Here is a 15,826-nt window from a genome sequence, read left to right as displayed (position 1 = left end):
CAGGTGCTGCCTCGCTTTCCACTTTCCCTGTGGAATCCCCCTCCCACGCCTCCTGGTTTGGGAGGTCACTGGTTAGGAACCTTCCCGAAGAGTCTAGCTCTCAAGCTCAGGCGAGCTCCCTGCCCTCTCTGAGGCAGTGGGTAAATGTTCCTGCTTCCCCACCCAGTCCGGCTGTCTCTGCAGGCTGGGCCATGCGACCGAATCTACCCTAAGTAGAAAAGAAAAGGGAACTACTCTTCAAAAAAAGTCTGTAGGTGGGCGGCTAGCTGCCTTTTTAATTCCTCTCTGCCCACTTATTCCAAAGGCATCTGACAAGGAGGCCAGGCTAGTGAAGATGGCAGGAAGTTTCCTTGCAGTGGAAGCAACTGCCCATCTAAAAAAAGCTCTTTTTATAAAAAAAAAAATGCTCAACTCGGAACTAAGGGCTCGCCAAGAATGTGTTATGGCTGCTGTTATTTATTTATATGCCCACCTACTTGCAGAAAGGATTTGGAGTTGCTTACAATAAAAACTGAGCTAGATCTGTATACAGTCGAAATAAAAAGCCGGATGAGAGACCGTATCAGAGCCGCCTCGATCCCACAAATGGGCAGTGTGCTTCCGGAAGGAGGCTGGTGGCCATGTGGCTAAGGGTCACTCTCTGGAGAGGGAAAAGCTGTATTCCACGCTCCTCACTGGATCAAAAGACGCGCAGCAGGGGGTGCCTGATGGGTGCAGTCAGTGTTAAGTGTCTGACTCTTGGTTTTGGCTCAGGTCATGACTCAGGGTCGTGGCATGGAGTCCTGTATTGGGCTCCGGGCTCAGAGGGGAGTCTGCTGGAGATTCTCTTCCTCTGCCTCTCCCCTACTCACATGTGCGTGCATGAGTGTCCCCACGGTCTCTTTCTCAAATAAATAGGTGTGTGTGTGTGTGTGTGTGTGTGTTTTAAAGGTGCAGAAAGGGAAGAGGTCCCAGGAAGCCCTGCAGGAGGGCTAGAGAGGAGAGGTCTGGCAAAGGCAGGCAGCCAGTAAAGACCATCCCTGTGGGCTCCTGGGCTCTTCTTGCTGGGACCCCCTGGGAAATGGCTGAGAGAAGGCTTCCTCCCCAGGGGTAAGGAAGCTGGGGCATTCACCCACAAGCTTCTTTTTGTTCTTGGGTGAGGGCTCCCCCAGGAGTGTCAGTGCCCCGCACGTGAGCCAAGCAGATCTGGCAGCCAGCAAAAGCCCTCAGGCCGGCTCCTGGAGACTTGCAGTGTGAGCCACGGGACCCGGCGCGGCCCCTCCAGCCCCTGCGGTGTCTCTGGGAAGGCTGGGAGGGTAGCCTCCTTGGCCTCGAGACAGGTGGAATCAGACCTGTGGTAGAATGAGAATCCAAAAGGAGAGGCTACTGGGTTCAAAGGGATGCCTGGGGGAAGGGAGGGTGGCAGAGGCCCAGGTGGGGCTGGCCGGAATCCCTGGCTGCTTTTGGGGTGGGAAGGAGCTGTGCTGACTAACGGGGGAGGTCCATCCTGAAGGAGCATTTTGGTTCCAGGCCCTGGAGAAAGCCAGGCCACACCAGGGCATGCGTTCTAGGTGGACGCAAGGCTATGCCTTGTGTTTGCCCAGCTCTTACCCAGAGCAGAGTGGACACCATTTCATCTGGTTATCAGGAGAGTCAGGCCCTGGCAGACTCTTGGCCACCCGAAGAAAGCCACACCTGGGGAAGAGGGGAGAAGACCCCTGATACCATAGCAAATGATCCCAGGGATTATCATAAAATGTGTCTCACCTCATGACCTGGCTCAAAAGCTTCCACTTCCAGGAAGCCCTCCCTACTTTGACTGTTCTCTTTTACTCTGCCTTTTCTGGAGCTAACGTTTTGATTTAGTCCTGGATAACAGCCACCCCTCCTAACCAGATACCCAATGGCTCCTCCTTCCATTTGGCCTTGTCAACCACCCCCGTGATGTATCCCGTGTATAGTGTGGCTAAAAGGGCTGTCCCTGAACTCAGAACTTCACGTTCAAGTTCCACCATACTGGCTATGAGACATGAGCACAGTATTTGGCCTTTCTATGCCCCAGTTTACTCATCTGTATTATGGAAGCAACAATATCCGCTTTGTATGTTCCGTAAGGAGTCAAAGAATGAATATTTAGAGTGCTTAGCATGGTCCCTGGTACATAGTAAATGCTCAATAAATACTAGCTGTAATTATAATGGTGATAAGAATAACAAAGACTCCTGACTGCAAACTGTCTCTTGCTCTCCAGTATTTACAGATTAAAATACAAATCCCTCAATCAGCGTTCAAGACTCTACAAGGCCCTTTCTTCCTTCCTTCCTTCCTTCTTTCTTTCAAGATTTATTTTAGAGAGAATGAGCACAGGGGGAGGGGAGAGGGAGAGAGTATCTCAAGCAGACGTCCCCCCCTCCCCTGAGGACTTGATCTCATGACCCTGAGATCATTACTTGAGCTGAAATCAAGGGTCAGACACTTAACTGACTGAGCCACCCAGGTGCCCCTGCAAAGCTGTTTCTCACTTCCCACTCCCTCCCACCACTCTCACCATTCCCCTCACCACCTTCTGTTCTTTCTCCTGGGCCCATCCTCGGTTGAGATACTGATTTCCTAGGTCAGGATGCACGCGCCTCGAAACTTAGCCCCAAACACTGCCTGGAACAATGGGCAATCATAAATATCTCTGAGAGGAATAAATGAGATGCTCCTTGGCACTGGTTATTAATCCTCTTCCTCCTCTGTAGTGTCTGATGCAGCTGGCACGGGGCCAGGCCCCCCAAGTATCAGTTCCCAGCCAGGGAATGGACATGTGGTGGCTGGTGAGCCTGCCACATCCCTGTCACAAAGGCATTTCCAGGTCCCATCAACAGAAGCTTCTCATGAATTACTTAATTTTTCTAACCATTTTATATCATCCCCATTCTATAGATGGGAGAAAGGAGGCTGGGTGAAGTCAATAAGTTGACACTGTCACCCAGCTGATCGGTGGCTGAGCAGGAGGTAAACCACATTCATTGGTTTCTAGTGCTCCTGCCAGTGAGAAAAGGCATCACCCTCCACCACCTCTTAGCTCATGGGCCTGCTTTACCTCCTAGGTTAAAATGAAAGCTCCTTTATGCTGTCCAGCCTCATCCTGCTCTGTGCTCTGGGCCAGCGGTCACCAAGCTCAGCAGGGCCTGTCCACTGAAATCAAGCCCTCCCCCCAGCCTGGCAGGGGAGGTCAACGGCTTCCCACATGGGTGGCTGAAGCACACGATGTCTCTCATTCTCCTTGACACCAAAGGCCTGACTGGGCCCCAGAAGGTCATCCTAGGTCTGGCTACGAAAGGCACCTGCTAGGTAGAGTGCAGAAGGCAGCCCAGCCGCAGCAGCATCACCCGGAAGCTTGACAGAAATGCCCCCCACACCGCCAACCCGACTGAGTCAGAGCCTGCAGGCGAGGTGCTCCCCTCGCCCCCCCAACAGCTTCCCAGCCCCGGTGCTCACTGCCCTCCTTTCAGCATCAACACTTCAAGTCTCAGAATCTTCAGGAGCTTCATCCTATTCTTTTTCTAGCACGCCAGGCACCAAACCAGCAAATGTGATAATTTGGATTATTTTAAAAGTATGTTTACCAGCATCTTAGGCAAGCAACATAAGCTACTTAAGGAGGCCAGAATAGCATTCTAGTTATGTTCATTCATTCATTCATGCACTCATTTATTCATTCATGCAACAAATACTCATCAAGTGCCTACTGTGTGCCACGCACCACGAACTGACGTCTGCGAACATAATACACGCAAAAACCAGTTTAAAAAATTGAAGTACCTCATGTGTCTCCAGCGACACACTGCAGACCAGTCAACGTACACCACCAACCCTTGATCCCCCATCCTCTCCCTCCTGGCTTCTCTTTATTTCTACCCGTGGTGAAAGCCATTTCTAATGGAGCTCTGGGGAGCACAGCAGGACCTCCCGCCTCTCGAGGGAGGAGTCACACCTGTACTTTGCCCGGCCCTGGCTCAGGGGTTCTACCTCCTCTCTCAAGAGGGCTCCCATAATGTTGGCTGGATCTTACAGCTGGATGGGTGTTTTGAGACCACTGCCCCACATCCCCTCCAGGTCCCCACTGGGCTCTGTACAGGTGTCTGTCATGCAACACCTCATGGTTCCCCAGGTCTCCCTCACCAGACTGCACGTCCCTGCAGCAGCAACCTGAGCTTACCCACCCGCGTCGCCAGCACCTTGCACATGGCCCAGCACACAAGTGCTCGGTTTGGCTCCTGAGTTAACGCACGCATGCCCGACCGGAGTGGAGGAAACAGCCATCCTACTCAGTGACTGCCCGAAGGCTGCCACGTGGAGGGAGGAGGCCACTGCAGAGCCCCACTCAGCCCACACACATGTCCCGGGCCAAATCTGGGTGGACATCCCCTCCGGGTCTGGGCGCAAGGGAGAGGGAAGAAGGGGGCGGGCATGGACACACGGCCCCGCAGCCATCCTCCCACAGCCTGGGGCGGAAGCGTCTCTTACCGTGGTGTATTTACCCAGCTGGCAGAGCGAGGGGAACGTTTCCTGGTGGGCTTTGCGGATCTTCTCTGTGAGATCGTCCAGCTCAGCCGTCATTTCATAGCTTTCTGCACATTCCTGCTTCGAAGGCTCCTTCTTCTTCTTGTTCCTGTCATTCCTGACGGCTGGAAAGGAGAGAAGACAAATCATGGATCACTGATGGCTAGGCCTGCACTGCCCGAGCTGGAAGTTTCCATTTCCTGATGCTGCCTGGACTCACTTGACACTTACACAACAGTGGGAAAAGGAGCCATAAACACATCTCCCAAGAAAAGAGGCTTGGTGGCCAGAAGGGCCAGGCAGAGAGGAAGGTGTGCCTTTCTGCGTGCACCTGCCAATCCACTCTTAAAGAGAGGTCAGGCTCACCCAGAAGGCGGAGGTCTCTGCTTGCTTGGCCTTTCTATGTGGACTGGTTCTCAAAGGGACGATTTTCCAAGCACAGTTCCCCTGGTTCCAGAGGGGACGGCTCACGAGGCATTACAAGGGAACCACTTGGGCCTGGGAGACACGTTGCTGAACAAAAGCTTGGTCGTGTCATAACTTGTGATTCCTGGCTCAGCCTTCTGGATTTTGCCATTGTTTGGTATCCCAAATAAACTGACATTTTTGAAGAGATTCATCTTAAAGGTGATGGGATGATGATTTTTGTCCCTTCATGATGTTCTGCTTCCTGGACTTTCGGTATTAACCACGTAGTCTTTTATTATTGTTTATACATATTGTATCATATTATACATTATGTATAATGTATAAATGAAATATTAATTATTGTTATAAAAAGTTATTTTAAAATAATAATCTTTGCAGCATGAGCCGTTGGCCTGGAAAACGACCTGTCCATTCATTATTCGCTTAGTCATCTGTAGCTGCCCGCCTTGGCATCTCATCCGGCCCACTGGCCCTTCGGCGGGTGTGTCTTTGCCTCGGCTGAGCATGGTGCCAGGCACAGTCAGGCCCCAGGGCCCGGCGCGGTGGAAGCCCAGCCTTCCCCTCACAGCACGGAGTTCTCAGATGACTTTCAGCTGAGTGTAATGCAAAGCTCTGGCCCCTGGTGGATCTCCTGAGGAAGGAAACTGAAACCCAGAGCAGCTAACAGGTAAAACTAGACCACGCAAGCCCCTCCAGGGAGTCCACATTCCCTGGGGATCCAGGGGTTGCCAGGCTGGCCGTGTACGCCACCATGACCCGGGAATCTGTGTTGCAAAATGACCCAGGTCATAATCCGATCTGCCCTAAGAGGATTTGGCCTGCATTGCCTCCCTGAGAGCACCCAGGGTGATCTGAGAACTCACAGCTCCCTGGGTCTCCACTGTGAGGATCCCGAGGTCCTTCCCCGGGGCAGGAGCTGAGGGCAGAGTCAAAGGTAGGCATGGGGAGGGCAGGAAGGTGCAAGGAAACAGCTGGGAATGCATGGTACTGAACCATGCCAGTGTCTGTGTAAGTCACTGACGCCTGACTAGGAGGGAGAGCAGTCTGTGAGAATATTCGTATTTCTTGAGTGTCTCAAGCATGTACTGGGAACTGTGTCCATAGTATCTCACTTAATCCCCTTATCAGGTAGGCAATTTTAAAGTCATTTTACAGATGAACAAACTGAACATCAGATAGAATAAAGAATGTTTGTACACATGGCCAAGTGCTCTCTTCACCTGGACTCACTGATTCCTAAGGGAGCGGACATGTTTGAGAAGAAAACGATACCCCTCCAGATGATTTTCTTCCCCCGGGACTCTGAAGCAACACTGTTCTTTGGCTCAGAACATCTCCAGATCTAAGGTGAGTGGGTAAAGGCAGACAGACTGGCCAAGTGCCCAGACCATTCCTAGCAGGTGCAGGACGCACGACAAGGGCAGCGTACGGTGGAAAGCAGTTAGAAAGTAAAGAACACAGTCAGCAAAGGTGGAACCATGAGAGAGGAAGAGGGGAGCGCATGGCCACAGAGACACCCCAGTGGCTCTTCTCTAGGACAGAGTCTGAGTCATGAGGGGAGGCTGTGGCAGAAGCCTTGTATGAGAGAACCATGGGCTCTCAGCACAAGTTAGCCACCCTCCTTTCCTGGCTCCTGTCCATGACCCTCTTTGCCAGTTAATACAAACACTGTATGTAAGCAGTGAGGGTCCCTCTAGAAAAGATCCCCGAGCAAAACAGTCTGGCGGTCCCTTCAAAAGCTGAGCAGAGAGTTACCCTATGATCCAGCAATCCCATTCCTGGGTCTGCCCAAGAGAACAGAAAAGAAATGTTCATGCAGAACGTGTACACCATTGTTTCCAGTGGCTCTATTCAGAATAGCTCCGAAGTGGAAACAACCCACACGCCCATCAACTGGTGAATGGAAACCCAGACGTGGCGTATCCACACAATGGCACAGTCTTGGCCATACAGGGAGTGAAGTACTACACCCGTAACGACATGGGTGAACCCAGACAACATCACACTCGGAGAAAGAAGCCAGTCACCAAAGGCCACATACTGTATGATTCTATTTGTGCGAAGTTCAGAGAAAGCAGAGCCATAGGCAGAATGCCGATTGGTGGTCGCCAGGGGCTGGGACGCATGGAAGATGGGAAGTGACTGCCGTGACTGCTAATGGGCATGGGGCTGCTTTGAAGGGGGATCAAAATATTCTGGAATCAGACAGTGGTAATGGCTGTACAACTTTGTGAACATACTACAAACCACTGAACTGGCTACATTAAAAGGATGAATGTTACACTATATGAATTATACCTTAACATGAGAATAACAAAAACCCAGACCCCTGAGGGAGGCCATAAGCCACTGAACACTAGGAACTGCTCTGACCAGAATCAGAAGCCAAGATGGCACCTCTGACCACTTAACACAGAAGTACGAGTAATGCCACTATTGTTTGCTTGGCAAGGCCCCGCCATCCCCATAAGAATTCTAGTTCCCTAAATTCCACAGTGAACTGAATGAGGGAGGCATTAAAAGTCCATTTCTACACTCTCAAAGCCTGAGGTCCAAGATCCACGTTTGAAGGTGGTCCAGCCCAGATTTCAGTGGGATATACAGAAAAGCAGAGGGAGGCACCGCACACACGCATGCACACAAATTACCCAGAATCTCATCTGCAGGCGGGCTGGAAGACCCTTGTCTGCACTTTTCAGCGTTCTGCTTCTCCGCCCTCCATCCACCCGCAGCCGCCTGGGAAACTCACGGGAGAAAACACGGCCCCAGAAGTTACCTGTGAGGTGGGAGCAATGTGGGGCGAGCTGCTCCCACTGAGTGTCGACGCCAAGCTAGAAAGGGTCAGAGGAGGTCAGGCAGGAAGGGGGCCTTGGTGATCCAAAGCAGGCCACTGAGTGGGGCCCTTGTTTTGCAGACAGCACCCGCCATTTGCTAAAATAACAGCTGTAAAGCTAGAGTTCCATCTTTGTGCTTCGAGGCCCAAACTCTGAGTGCTCTTAGCAGCTGCCCAGCTGCCAGGGGACCGGTGTGTAACCTCAGGCTCCCTTCCAGACAGCTCTGCCCACGCAAGGCAGAGCGCCTCTCCCGCTATCTCCACGATCAGAGGATTCCCGGTTCCATCAGGAACTCCTTGGCCACGGAAGACGCCACAACCCCTCTGGAGGTAATGCCCCAATCACGTAAAGGGTCAGAACCAGATGGACGAGTCTTCTAAATGCACAGCTTCAACAACTGCTTTGCTCAGTGGCTGTAAACGGCTGTGGATGGCAGACGCGGGACCTGGGCCAGGCATGGGACACCATGAGGGCCTGGGGACGGTGGCTCAGTCCAGCTGCGGGGGACTCATGGTGAGTAGCTTCTGGCGCAGGGCAGGAGCTCGCCTCTTTGCAGGAAACAGCCGTGGGACAGGGGGTGACACGGGGGCTGCAAGGGGGCCTAGGCTCCACGGCCATCCCAGGGGATTTGGCCCCTTTCGGTGCAGCAGCACCCTCCCAGAGATGCGCGTGCGGGCACCCCGATATGGGGGAAGCAGTGCGTCTATTGTAAAGGCTTCCGCAGGATGGTCATACAGGAAGGAGACTCCCAGGCCCTCCCACGTGGAAATGGTGGACCGGGACATGGAGGTTTGAGGGCTCTACCCTGAGGCCCACGGCTGCAAGTGGCAGTGATGTTTCCAAGGAAGCCGCCTGGTAGCGGCCCCAAATGAGCAGATGGGACTCATGTGTTCCTTCATTGTCTGTCCATTCACTCTTTCGGATATTTTCTGAGCATCTAGTATGTACCATCTGTTTCAGGGACGAGCCACACAGATGGTGGCTGCTGCCATGGACTTACTTATGGGGAGGGGACAGGCAGTGATCACACAGCAGCAATAGAAGCAGTAATAATACCAGTGTCGCTATTGTGCTGTGTGCTGTCACTCATATCGGAGTGGTATTCGAATACTGGAAATGCTCATCATGGCTACCAGAGCTGTCACGGGGTCCTTCCAGGGCCTTCTAGTCTTACTAGGCTATTTGACAAGCTGAGAAGGAACTTCCTTATTATACCTGATTTGCAGATGAGAAAATCGAGGCACAGAAGGTTAAATCACCTGTACCCCATAAATGATGGAGTGGGGATCTGAACTCAGAAGATCTGGCATCGGGGCCCTCACTTGGAACCCCCATGCTTGGTCACATCACGCACACCTGCGATCCTGCCACACAGTGAGTGCGGAGGGGGATGCCCTGTGTGCGTGTCGGGGCCGGGGGTGGGATGCTGATCCAGGATGGGAAGGTGGGTGGGGAGCCTGGGGAGTCTGGGCTGCACACCTGATGCTCAGCCCCAGGGGCAGCCTGTGATGTTGGTGGCTTCCTCTACCAGTCAGACCGAGGTGATGTCGGCAGGCATGTGCACCAATATACCTGTGACGGATCTGGGGGTGGACAAGCGGCTTTAAGGCCAAGTGTGTCCCTGGGAAAGCACGGGGACTGGGATGGGGTGGGGGGGCATACTGTCATCTCTGCATCAGGGCCTCTATCATAAGGTGGGGACCAAATATCTGGAAGGCAAAGGTCATATTTTGTCTCTCTTTCTCCAAGGCCTAATACAGCATCTGCCCACAGTGGGGGCTCAAAATCTATTTTGTGAAGGACAAGGTGAACATGAGACTAAGTACAGAGTCTGGCCAGTCGTCAGGGCCTGTGCGCGCAACACAGCGCTCACCTGAGGCTCTTTCTTCAAGAAAGTAAAGGTCTCATCACCCCCTCTGGGCCTGTAGGGGATTCAGGAACCACTCTCCAGCCCCGGAAGCATGAGCCAGCAGGCTGATAAAGCAGTTGGGGCAGCCGAAGGGTCACGAGCGTGATTTACACACCTGGGAGAGCCGGGCCTGATGTCTGCAAAGCGCTTCTTGGACACAAGGTGCTCCATAAAATATCAAGTATTCTCCTTGTGAGGGCCCAGTGCTACAAATCAGATTTGGTGGCATAAAAGTAACATATTTATGATCCACTATCATATTGCAAATGAAATGAATGTAATAAAAGTGTCACTTATACAAATACCTCTGATGTACGGATCTCGACCTATGAATATGAAAACAGACACCCAAGCACTTTTATTTGAATGTCTAATCATGGAAATAAATGAAGTCATGTTCATTTTAATGTGTACACTTGTGCATGTATCTGGAATATTGATTTCCACGCACACAATAAAACTGTAATGCAGGAAACATGCAAAAGACATGGATTTCACTTGGATTCAGGAAGAGACGAAAACAGCGCTTTGCTAAAAATTCCTTGACGTCAAAAAAAAGAAAGAGAGAGAGAAGGGAGAAAGGGAAATACGATTGACAGTGTTTATTCCCATGAAGTTCTCTATATTCAGTTTAGCAAAGGAAGCATAATGGTCTATTTACTCTTGCTCGAATATTAAAGCCCGAAATCCGCTCATCTGGACTCTTCACCTTGCTAACTACAGGAATAATGGGTCACAGTTGGTGATCTGAGCTATCTGGTTGCCTCTCCTGGGGGAGAGCCTGTAACTAACACATTAATACCTTAAAAGAAAACCACAAAAAACCAGAGTTTAATCTTAGTTTAAAAATAATTTTCTGAACTCATGATGTAAATGAACTGCGAACAAATGGACTTGAAGGCAGGCCCATCTATGATTAACAGAGACACACTCTTCCCACAATTTCAGGATTTGGGGGTTGGCAGGTCCCACCGTAGGGTTGGGTGGGGTTGGGATGAACGAATACTCCGTCAAGATCCAAATCTCCTTAAAGGTGGAGGTTCTGCCTTGCACCTAATACAGCGCTCGCCACAGAATCGCTGGTAGACGTCTGAAAACACACATAGAGAAAGGCGGTTAGCGAACGAGGCTGCCGCCAAGGTTCTGGCCAGGGACCCCACACCAGCCATTCCAAGGCGGCTGGGGGCGGGGCACCGTGAGTCTGTTCGGTGAATACAGTCCTATGATTGGAGAGTGACCCCTGCCCCGCCCTCCGCCACAAGTGCAAGTGTAAGGGATGGCCTAGCTTTCATAGGGTTAGTAACAGAGCACGGAGCATACTTAGAATTTTTACAGAATATTAAATATTCAAGTCATGGGGGAAATAGTCTGGACGTAGCATTCTGAGAGTTTAACAAGGATCTACCAGCCTAGCTCAGCTTCTTAGAGTTATTCAAAGCACTTATAGAAAATCCCTGAAATATCAGAATGTACCAATGCCAAATACCTCTTTCTAGTTAAAGTGGTATATTATACGAATAGAACTTTCAAAACAATTTTAAACACGTTTTCCTCTCACTGGTTGCTTTTAGATAGGGAGATTTGGGTTCCTTTCAAGGGGAGAGCCTTTCTTTTGTCTTTAATTTCCAAGAACTTTCCTCCTCCTCCTCCTCAGTCTAGCCTGCCATGGCCAGCCCTACTCTGGCCATATTCCTTTCCGGGCAGACCCCATGTGGTGGCCATCCTTGCAAGACGAGAGATTTGGAGTTTAGAGGCTCTGTTACAAGTGACAGATCCTTTCCTTCAGACAAGGGTCTTGTATGGACTAGAGGAAACAGCCTAAGCTCAACTCCAGAGATGAGGGACAATAAAACACTCCCACGTGATGTTAAAAAACAAGAGCTTTGACAATGAGCAGTTCCTTCATGATCAGTGGACCCTCTCTGCACGTTTGCTCTGGCAGCAATGGGCTACTTACTATCAGTGACGGCTTTCCCTAAATCCTGTCCATGGGAAGTGGATGTGTGTCCTTGGCTTTGTGTTTGTGGCAGAGCTATCCCACACAATGGGGGCTGAGACGAAGGGCTTAACATAGAGAAAGTAGAGTTCAGCATCAATTCCCATAAGCCATACTGTGGGCAGCAAGTTCTTTGTTACATATCAAGCTGAAGTTTACTGTGCGGAAGTTCGCTGAAGTTCAATGTGCCCTCGTATATCTGAAAGACTGTGTGGTCATGTTTTTTTGTTTTTGATTTCATACAAATGCAGGCAGTCTCAGATTCAGGCATCTATTATCTTAAAGTCAGGATCCACGCAGCTAGCATCTAGGGTAAATGACTGAGCAGTGATCCAGGCACATGGACTGCCTTTCAAAGCAGCATCTGACTGGAGCGTGGGGATGACAAAAAGAAATTTCCCAGCAGCAGACTGTTCCAGATAAACCTGTATCCTGCTCTGTGTCATATATATTCTTCATGGCAAGTTACAGGCTTTCAAATATTAAACAACAATCTCAATCACAATAAATTCTAATGGTCAAAATTTTCATCCCTACTGTTCTCTACACCCAATTAATTTTCACAAAATGAATTTCAGTTTTCCTTGCCAGTCTTATATTTTCCCTCTTAAAACGCTTTTTTAAAAATAGAAATGAGGTACTTTACTTAGCCTGCAAAATACTCTGAGGAGGAGGGTCAGTGATTCCTCTTGGGGAGTATGACCCTTTGATAAACCTAGCCCAACCAGAAAGTCAGGTGGCTCCGGAGTGCCGGGAAATGGGGGCCATGTTTGCATGTGGCTTGACTGCAAAGATGGGCCCTAATCCTCTGTGTCTTCCTCTTGTGCTCTGTTTGTACTGGCTTCGCAGCCCCTCCCATCAAGAGGGTGGAGACCACTCCATGGCCCATGCATCTGAGATGGTTTCTGACGCGCTCTAACCAACAGAATGCAGTGGTACTAAGGTTACAGCATTTCCAAGCCAAGACATCGAAAGATCTTGCATACTTCTGCCTGTTCCTCTTATAACCTCATCACTACAGGTGAACAGGTCCAGGCTAACCTGCTGGAAAATGAGAGATCATGTGGAAGAGAGCCTGATTAGTCCAGCTAAGTAAGACCATCCAAGATTAATCTAGAGCCAACCTTCCCAGGACTGGGAGAGCATTCAGGGAAGATGAGCAGAATTGCTTATCCAATCTGAAGCTAACCACAGGCTCATGAGAGCTCCCAGTGAACCCAGAAGTACCACCCAGTCAATCGAGAGTTTTGTAAGCAATAATAAATGCTTATTGTTTCAAGCCACCGAGCTTTGGGGTGGTTTGTTATACAGCAATAGCTAACTGATATGGTCTGTGGAAAGAGTGTTTCTGCAACAGTAGCATATGCCCCCAAGCTCTTTTGCCCCACGATATGTCTGAATCAATGGTTGCTTTTATTCAGTGGTTAAGGCAAGATAAAGGATAATTTGTCATTCCTCCAACTCAAGGTTCAAGATCCTACCCTGTTACAACACACAGAAGTTAGGAAATTGTTCTCCATGGACTTAAATTACATGAAAGGTACAATGGACAAGGGGGAGGGACTGGGCCAATATTCCAGAGGTTTGCATTTAGTGCATCATTTACTACCTGTACAAACTCAGGATAATCTCTAAATGTCCTTAGGCCTCAGCTTCCTCATCTGAAAAATGGGGACATTCATTTTTTCCCATCACACATAGGACTCTTACATATATTTGGATATGTAAGTAGATGCAACACAATGTAACACGTACTCAAACAGTGGAAGCCCCACACCAATTTCTTTTCTGCGTTTATTGAGTTCTGTAGCTACTGAAGATACTAAGTCAAATAAAGCACATTTTATATAGACTATGAGGGTTTAATACATATGGAATTACTTTGGGATGTGAGATGTGAAATTTTGATGCAGCAGCAGAGAAAGAAAAGAGAAAGAAACAGAGAAAATAAATAAAGAAAATAAGGAAGGAAAATAAAGTAAAGGAGGAAATAATTTTTATCCAAGGCAAGACCAATGATGCAGCCCCGAGCCTGCATAACTGGAGATGAAGGAAAGGATGGAGGGTAGGTATACTGAACAGTTTTTAAACTTCCAGTGGGTTCACCTCGACAGCAGGACTTCCCATGTGAACCTGACTTAGCAAAGGATGTGACCATGTTCACTTTCTTGGGATCCAACTTTTCGAGATACTGCTTGACACACTTGACAAGTCTCTGCCTCCATCCGTGTGTCAGTGAGGTGTCCAAGAGAGACAGATAAATGTCTGTGTGTTGGCCTGACGTGTGCCAAACACCCTATTTAGGACATTACTGTAGAGAAGTGCCTGCATGCTGTCAAGACAATTTTAGAAACCCCAATCCCCAGAGAAATGGTCTACATGTGAATGGTGGTTGTATATGTTACGTAGCTAGTTTAAATGAAAAACTCTCAATTTAAGATATTTAAATGATTTACTCCAGCCTATATATCCCTAAGTGATTCTCACTGGTATCCTTGAAGCCCAAAGGGTCCTAAGGGCTTTCAGAATCACCAAATAAGTATATTGTTTGGTAGAGCTTTTATTCTAAATGCAATTTATTAATTTTAATTTTTAAGGAACTGGTAATCCATGGATGAGATATAAGCTAGCCTACTATTGGATATAGTTACTCAATTAACCATGACCTCTTTTCCCAATAATTTGAATTAATTTAAATTTACTGCTAATGTTTTTGGAGGCTTAGTTCTAAGTTATTTTAAAAGGCATTTTTACAATGGGTGGTAGGGTTACCACTGAGGTCTCTCTTAACTGCAGGGTTTTTTCCATCCATCCATCTCTGTCTGTCCATCCATCTATCCATCCTTTCATGCAATCCATCCTTTCATCCCTTCACCTCTCCATTTGTCCATTCACTCAGCTGTTCATCTGTCTGTCCATCCATTTATCCCTCATTCCCACTGTTTTCCTCCATTGAGCTATCCATTTATTCATTTTTCCCTCCTTTTATCTATTTTTCCACCCATCCACCCATCCATTCATCTGTTAATTTAGTTCTTCATCTGTTCAAATATTTACTGAGTACTTTTAAGAGTTCACATTCTAGTAAAAGAGAGTCACCCAAAGAACTACCACGCAGTCAGCTAGATGCCAGAATATTCATTCGTTGATTGAAGCGATAGGAGCACAACGTCAAAGGCGTACGGAGTGTGAGATTCACTTAGACCCTCAGATGAGGGAGCTGGTAGTTCAGTCTGTGGGAGTCAAGAAAAAAGTCACAGGAAAGAGGAATCTTAAGCTGAGTGCCCTGTAGGAGTATCCTATGTATTATTCATTCTGGCATCCTCAGGGAAGTGTCTTTTCCAAGGACACTCAACAAATATTCCTTAAATGAATAAAGCTTGAAGGGGAAGGAGACGCTCAGGATGATGAGAAGAGTATGTGAAACACCTAAGGGTTAGAAACAACATAGTTCTATGAGGGAAGCTGGTTTTCAGATGGCTTTGAAAGGATGGATCTGGGCGCCTGGTTGGCTCAGTTGGTTGAGCAACTGCCTTCAGCTTAGGTCATGATCCTGGACTTCCAGGATCGAGTCCCGCATTGGGCTCCCAGCTCCTTGGGGAGTCTGCTTCTCCCTCTGACCTTCTCCTCTCTCATGCTCTCTCTCACTCATTCTCCCTCAAATAAATAAATAAAATCTTTAAAAAAAAAATGAAAGGATGGATCTCAGTAGGGAGGCAAAAAGAGGGAGGAAGAACATTCCAGATGGGAGGGTGGGGAGGACATGAGGAAATGCTTCCAGAAACGTCTGCATCAGGTTTGTAGGTGAGCAGGGTAGGTGGCTGGTCTGCCTAGAGGAAAAAGTGGAGACTGGGGATTGGTGGGAAGAAAATATTAGATTGGTATAAAGAGGAGCAGGGAGTAAAGGGTATGTAGGGACACACTCTAGTGAAGAAGTCTGCTGGGCTTGATGACGGGCTCAGTGAGGGGGATGAAGAAGGCGACTTGGACATACCAACAGTATTCTAACCCTGGTACCGGGATATTGATGGTATCCCAAATAAAAGTAAAGTTTGGTAGGGAATAAAGAATCCAGTTTTGGGTAGGATGATGACGAGGCTGGCTTGGGGGCACATAAGACAGAAATCA

The 15,826-nt window shown here is 48.9% G+C and overlaps 1 protein-coding gene across 5 annotated transcripts in view; it reads right to left on the bottom strand.

Moving 5' to 3' along the window:
* Positions 1-15,826, bottom strand: part of RARB (retinoic acid receptor beta) — a 393,151-nt gene that overhangs the window by 22,934 nt on the left and 354,391 nt on the right. For all 5 annotated transcript variants that reach the window (XM_047738289.1, XM_047738297.1, XM_047738322.1 and 2 more), the window contains one exon: positions 4,495-4,655. In XM_047738289.1, the coding sequence (XP_047594245.1) occupies positions 4,495-4,655 (161 nt within the window). The remainder of the gene's footprint in view (positions 1-4,494; positions 4,656-15,826) is intronic.

The sequence above is a fragment of the Lutra lutra genome, chromosome 1 (assembly GCF_902655055.1).
Source record: "Lutra lutra chromosome 1, mLutLut1.2, whole genome shotgun sequence".
In the NCBI taxonomy this organism is placed as follows: Eukaryota; Metazoa; Chordata; class Mammalia; order Carnivora; family Mustelidae; genus Lutra; species Lutra lutra.
Note: the sequence above shows the minus strand (reverse complement) of the source record. Positions and strands in the feature narration are given on the sequence as shown.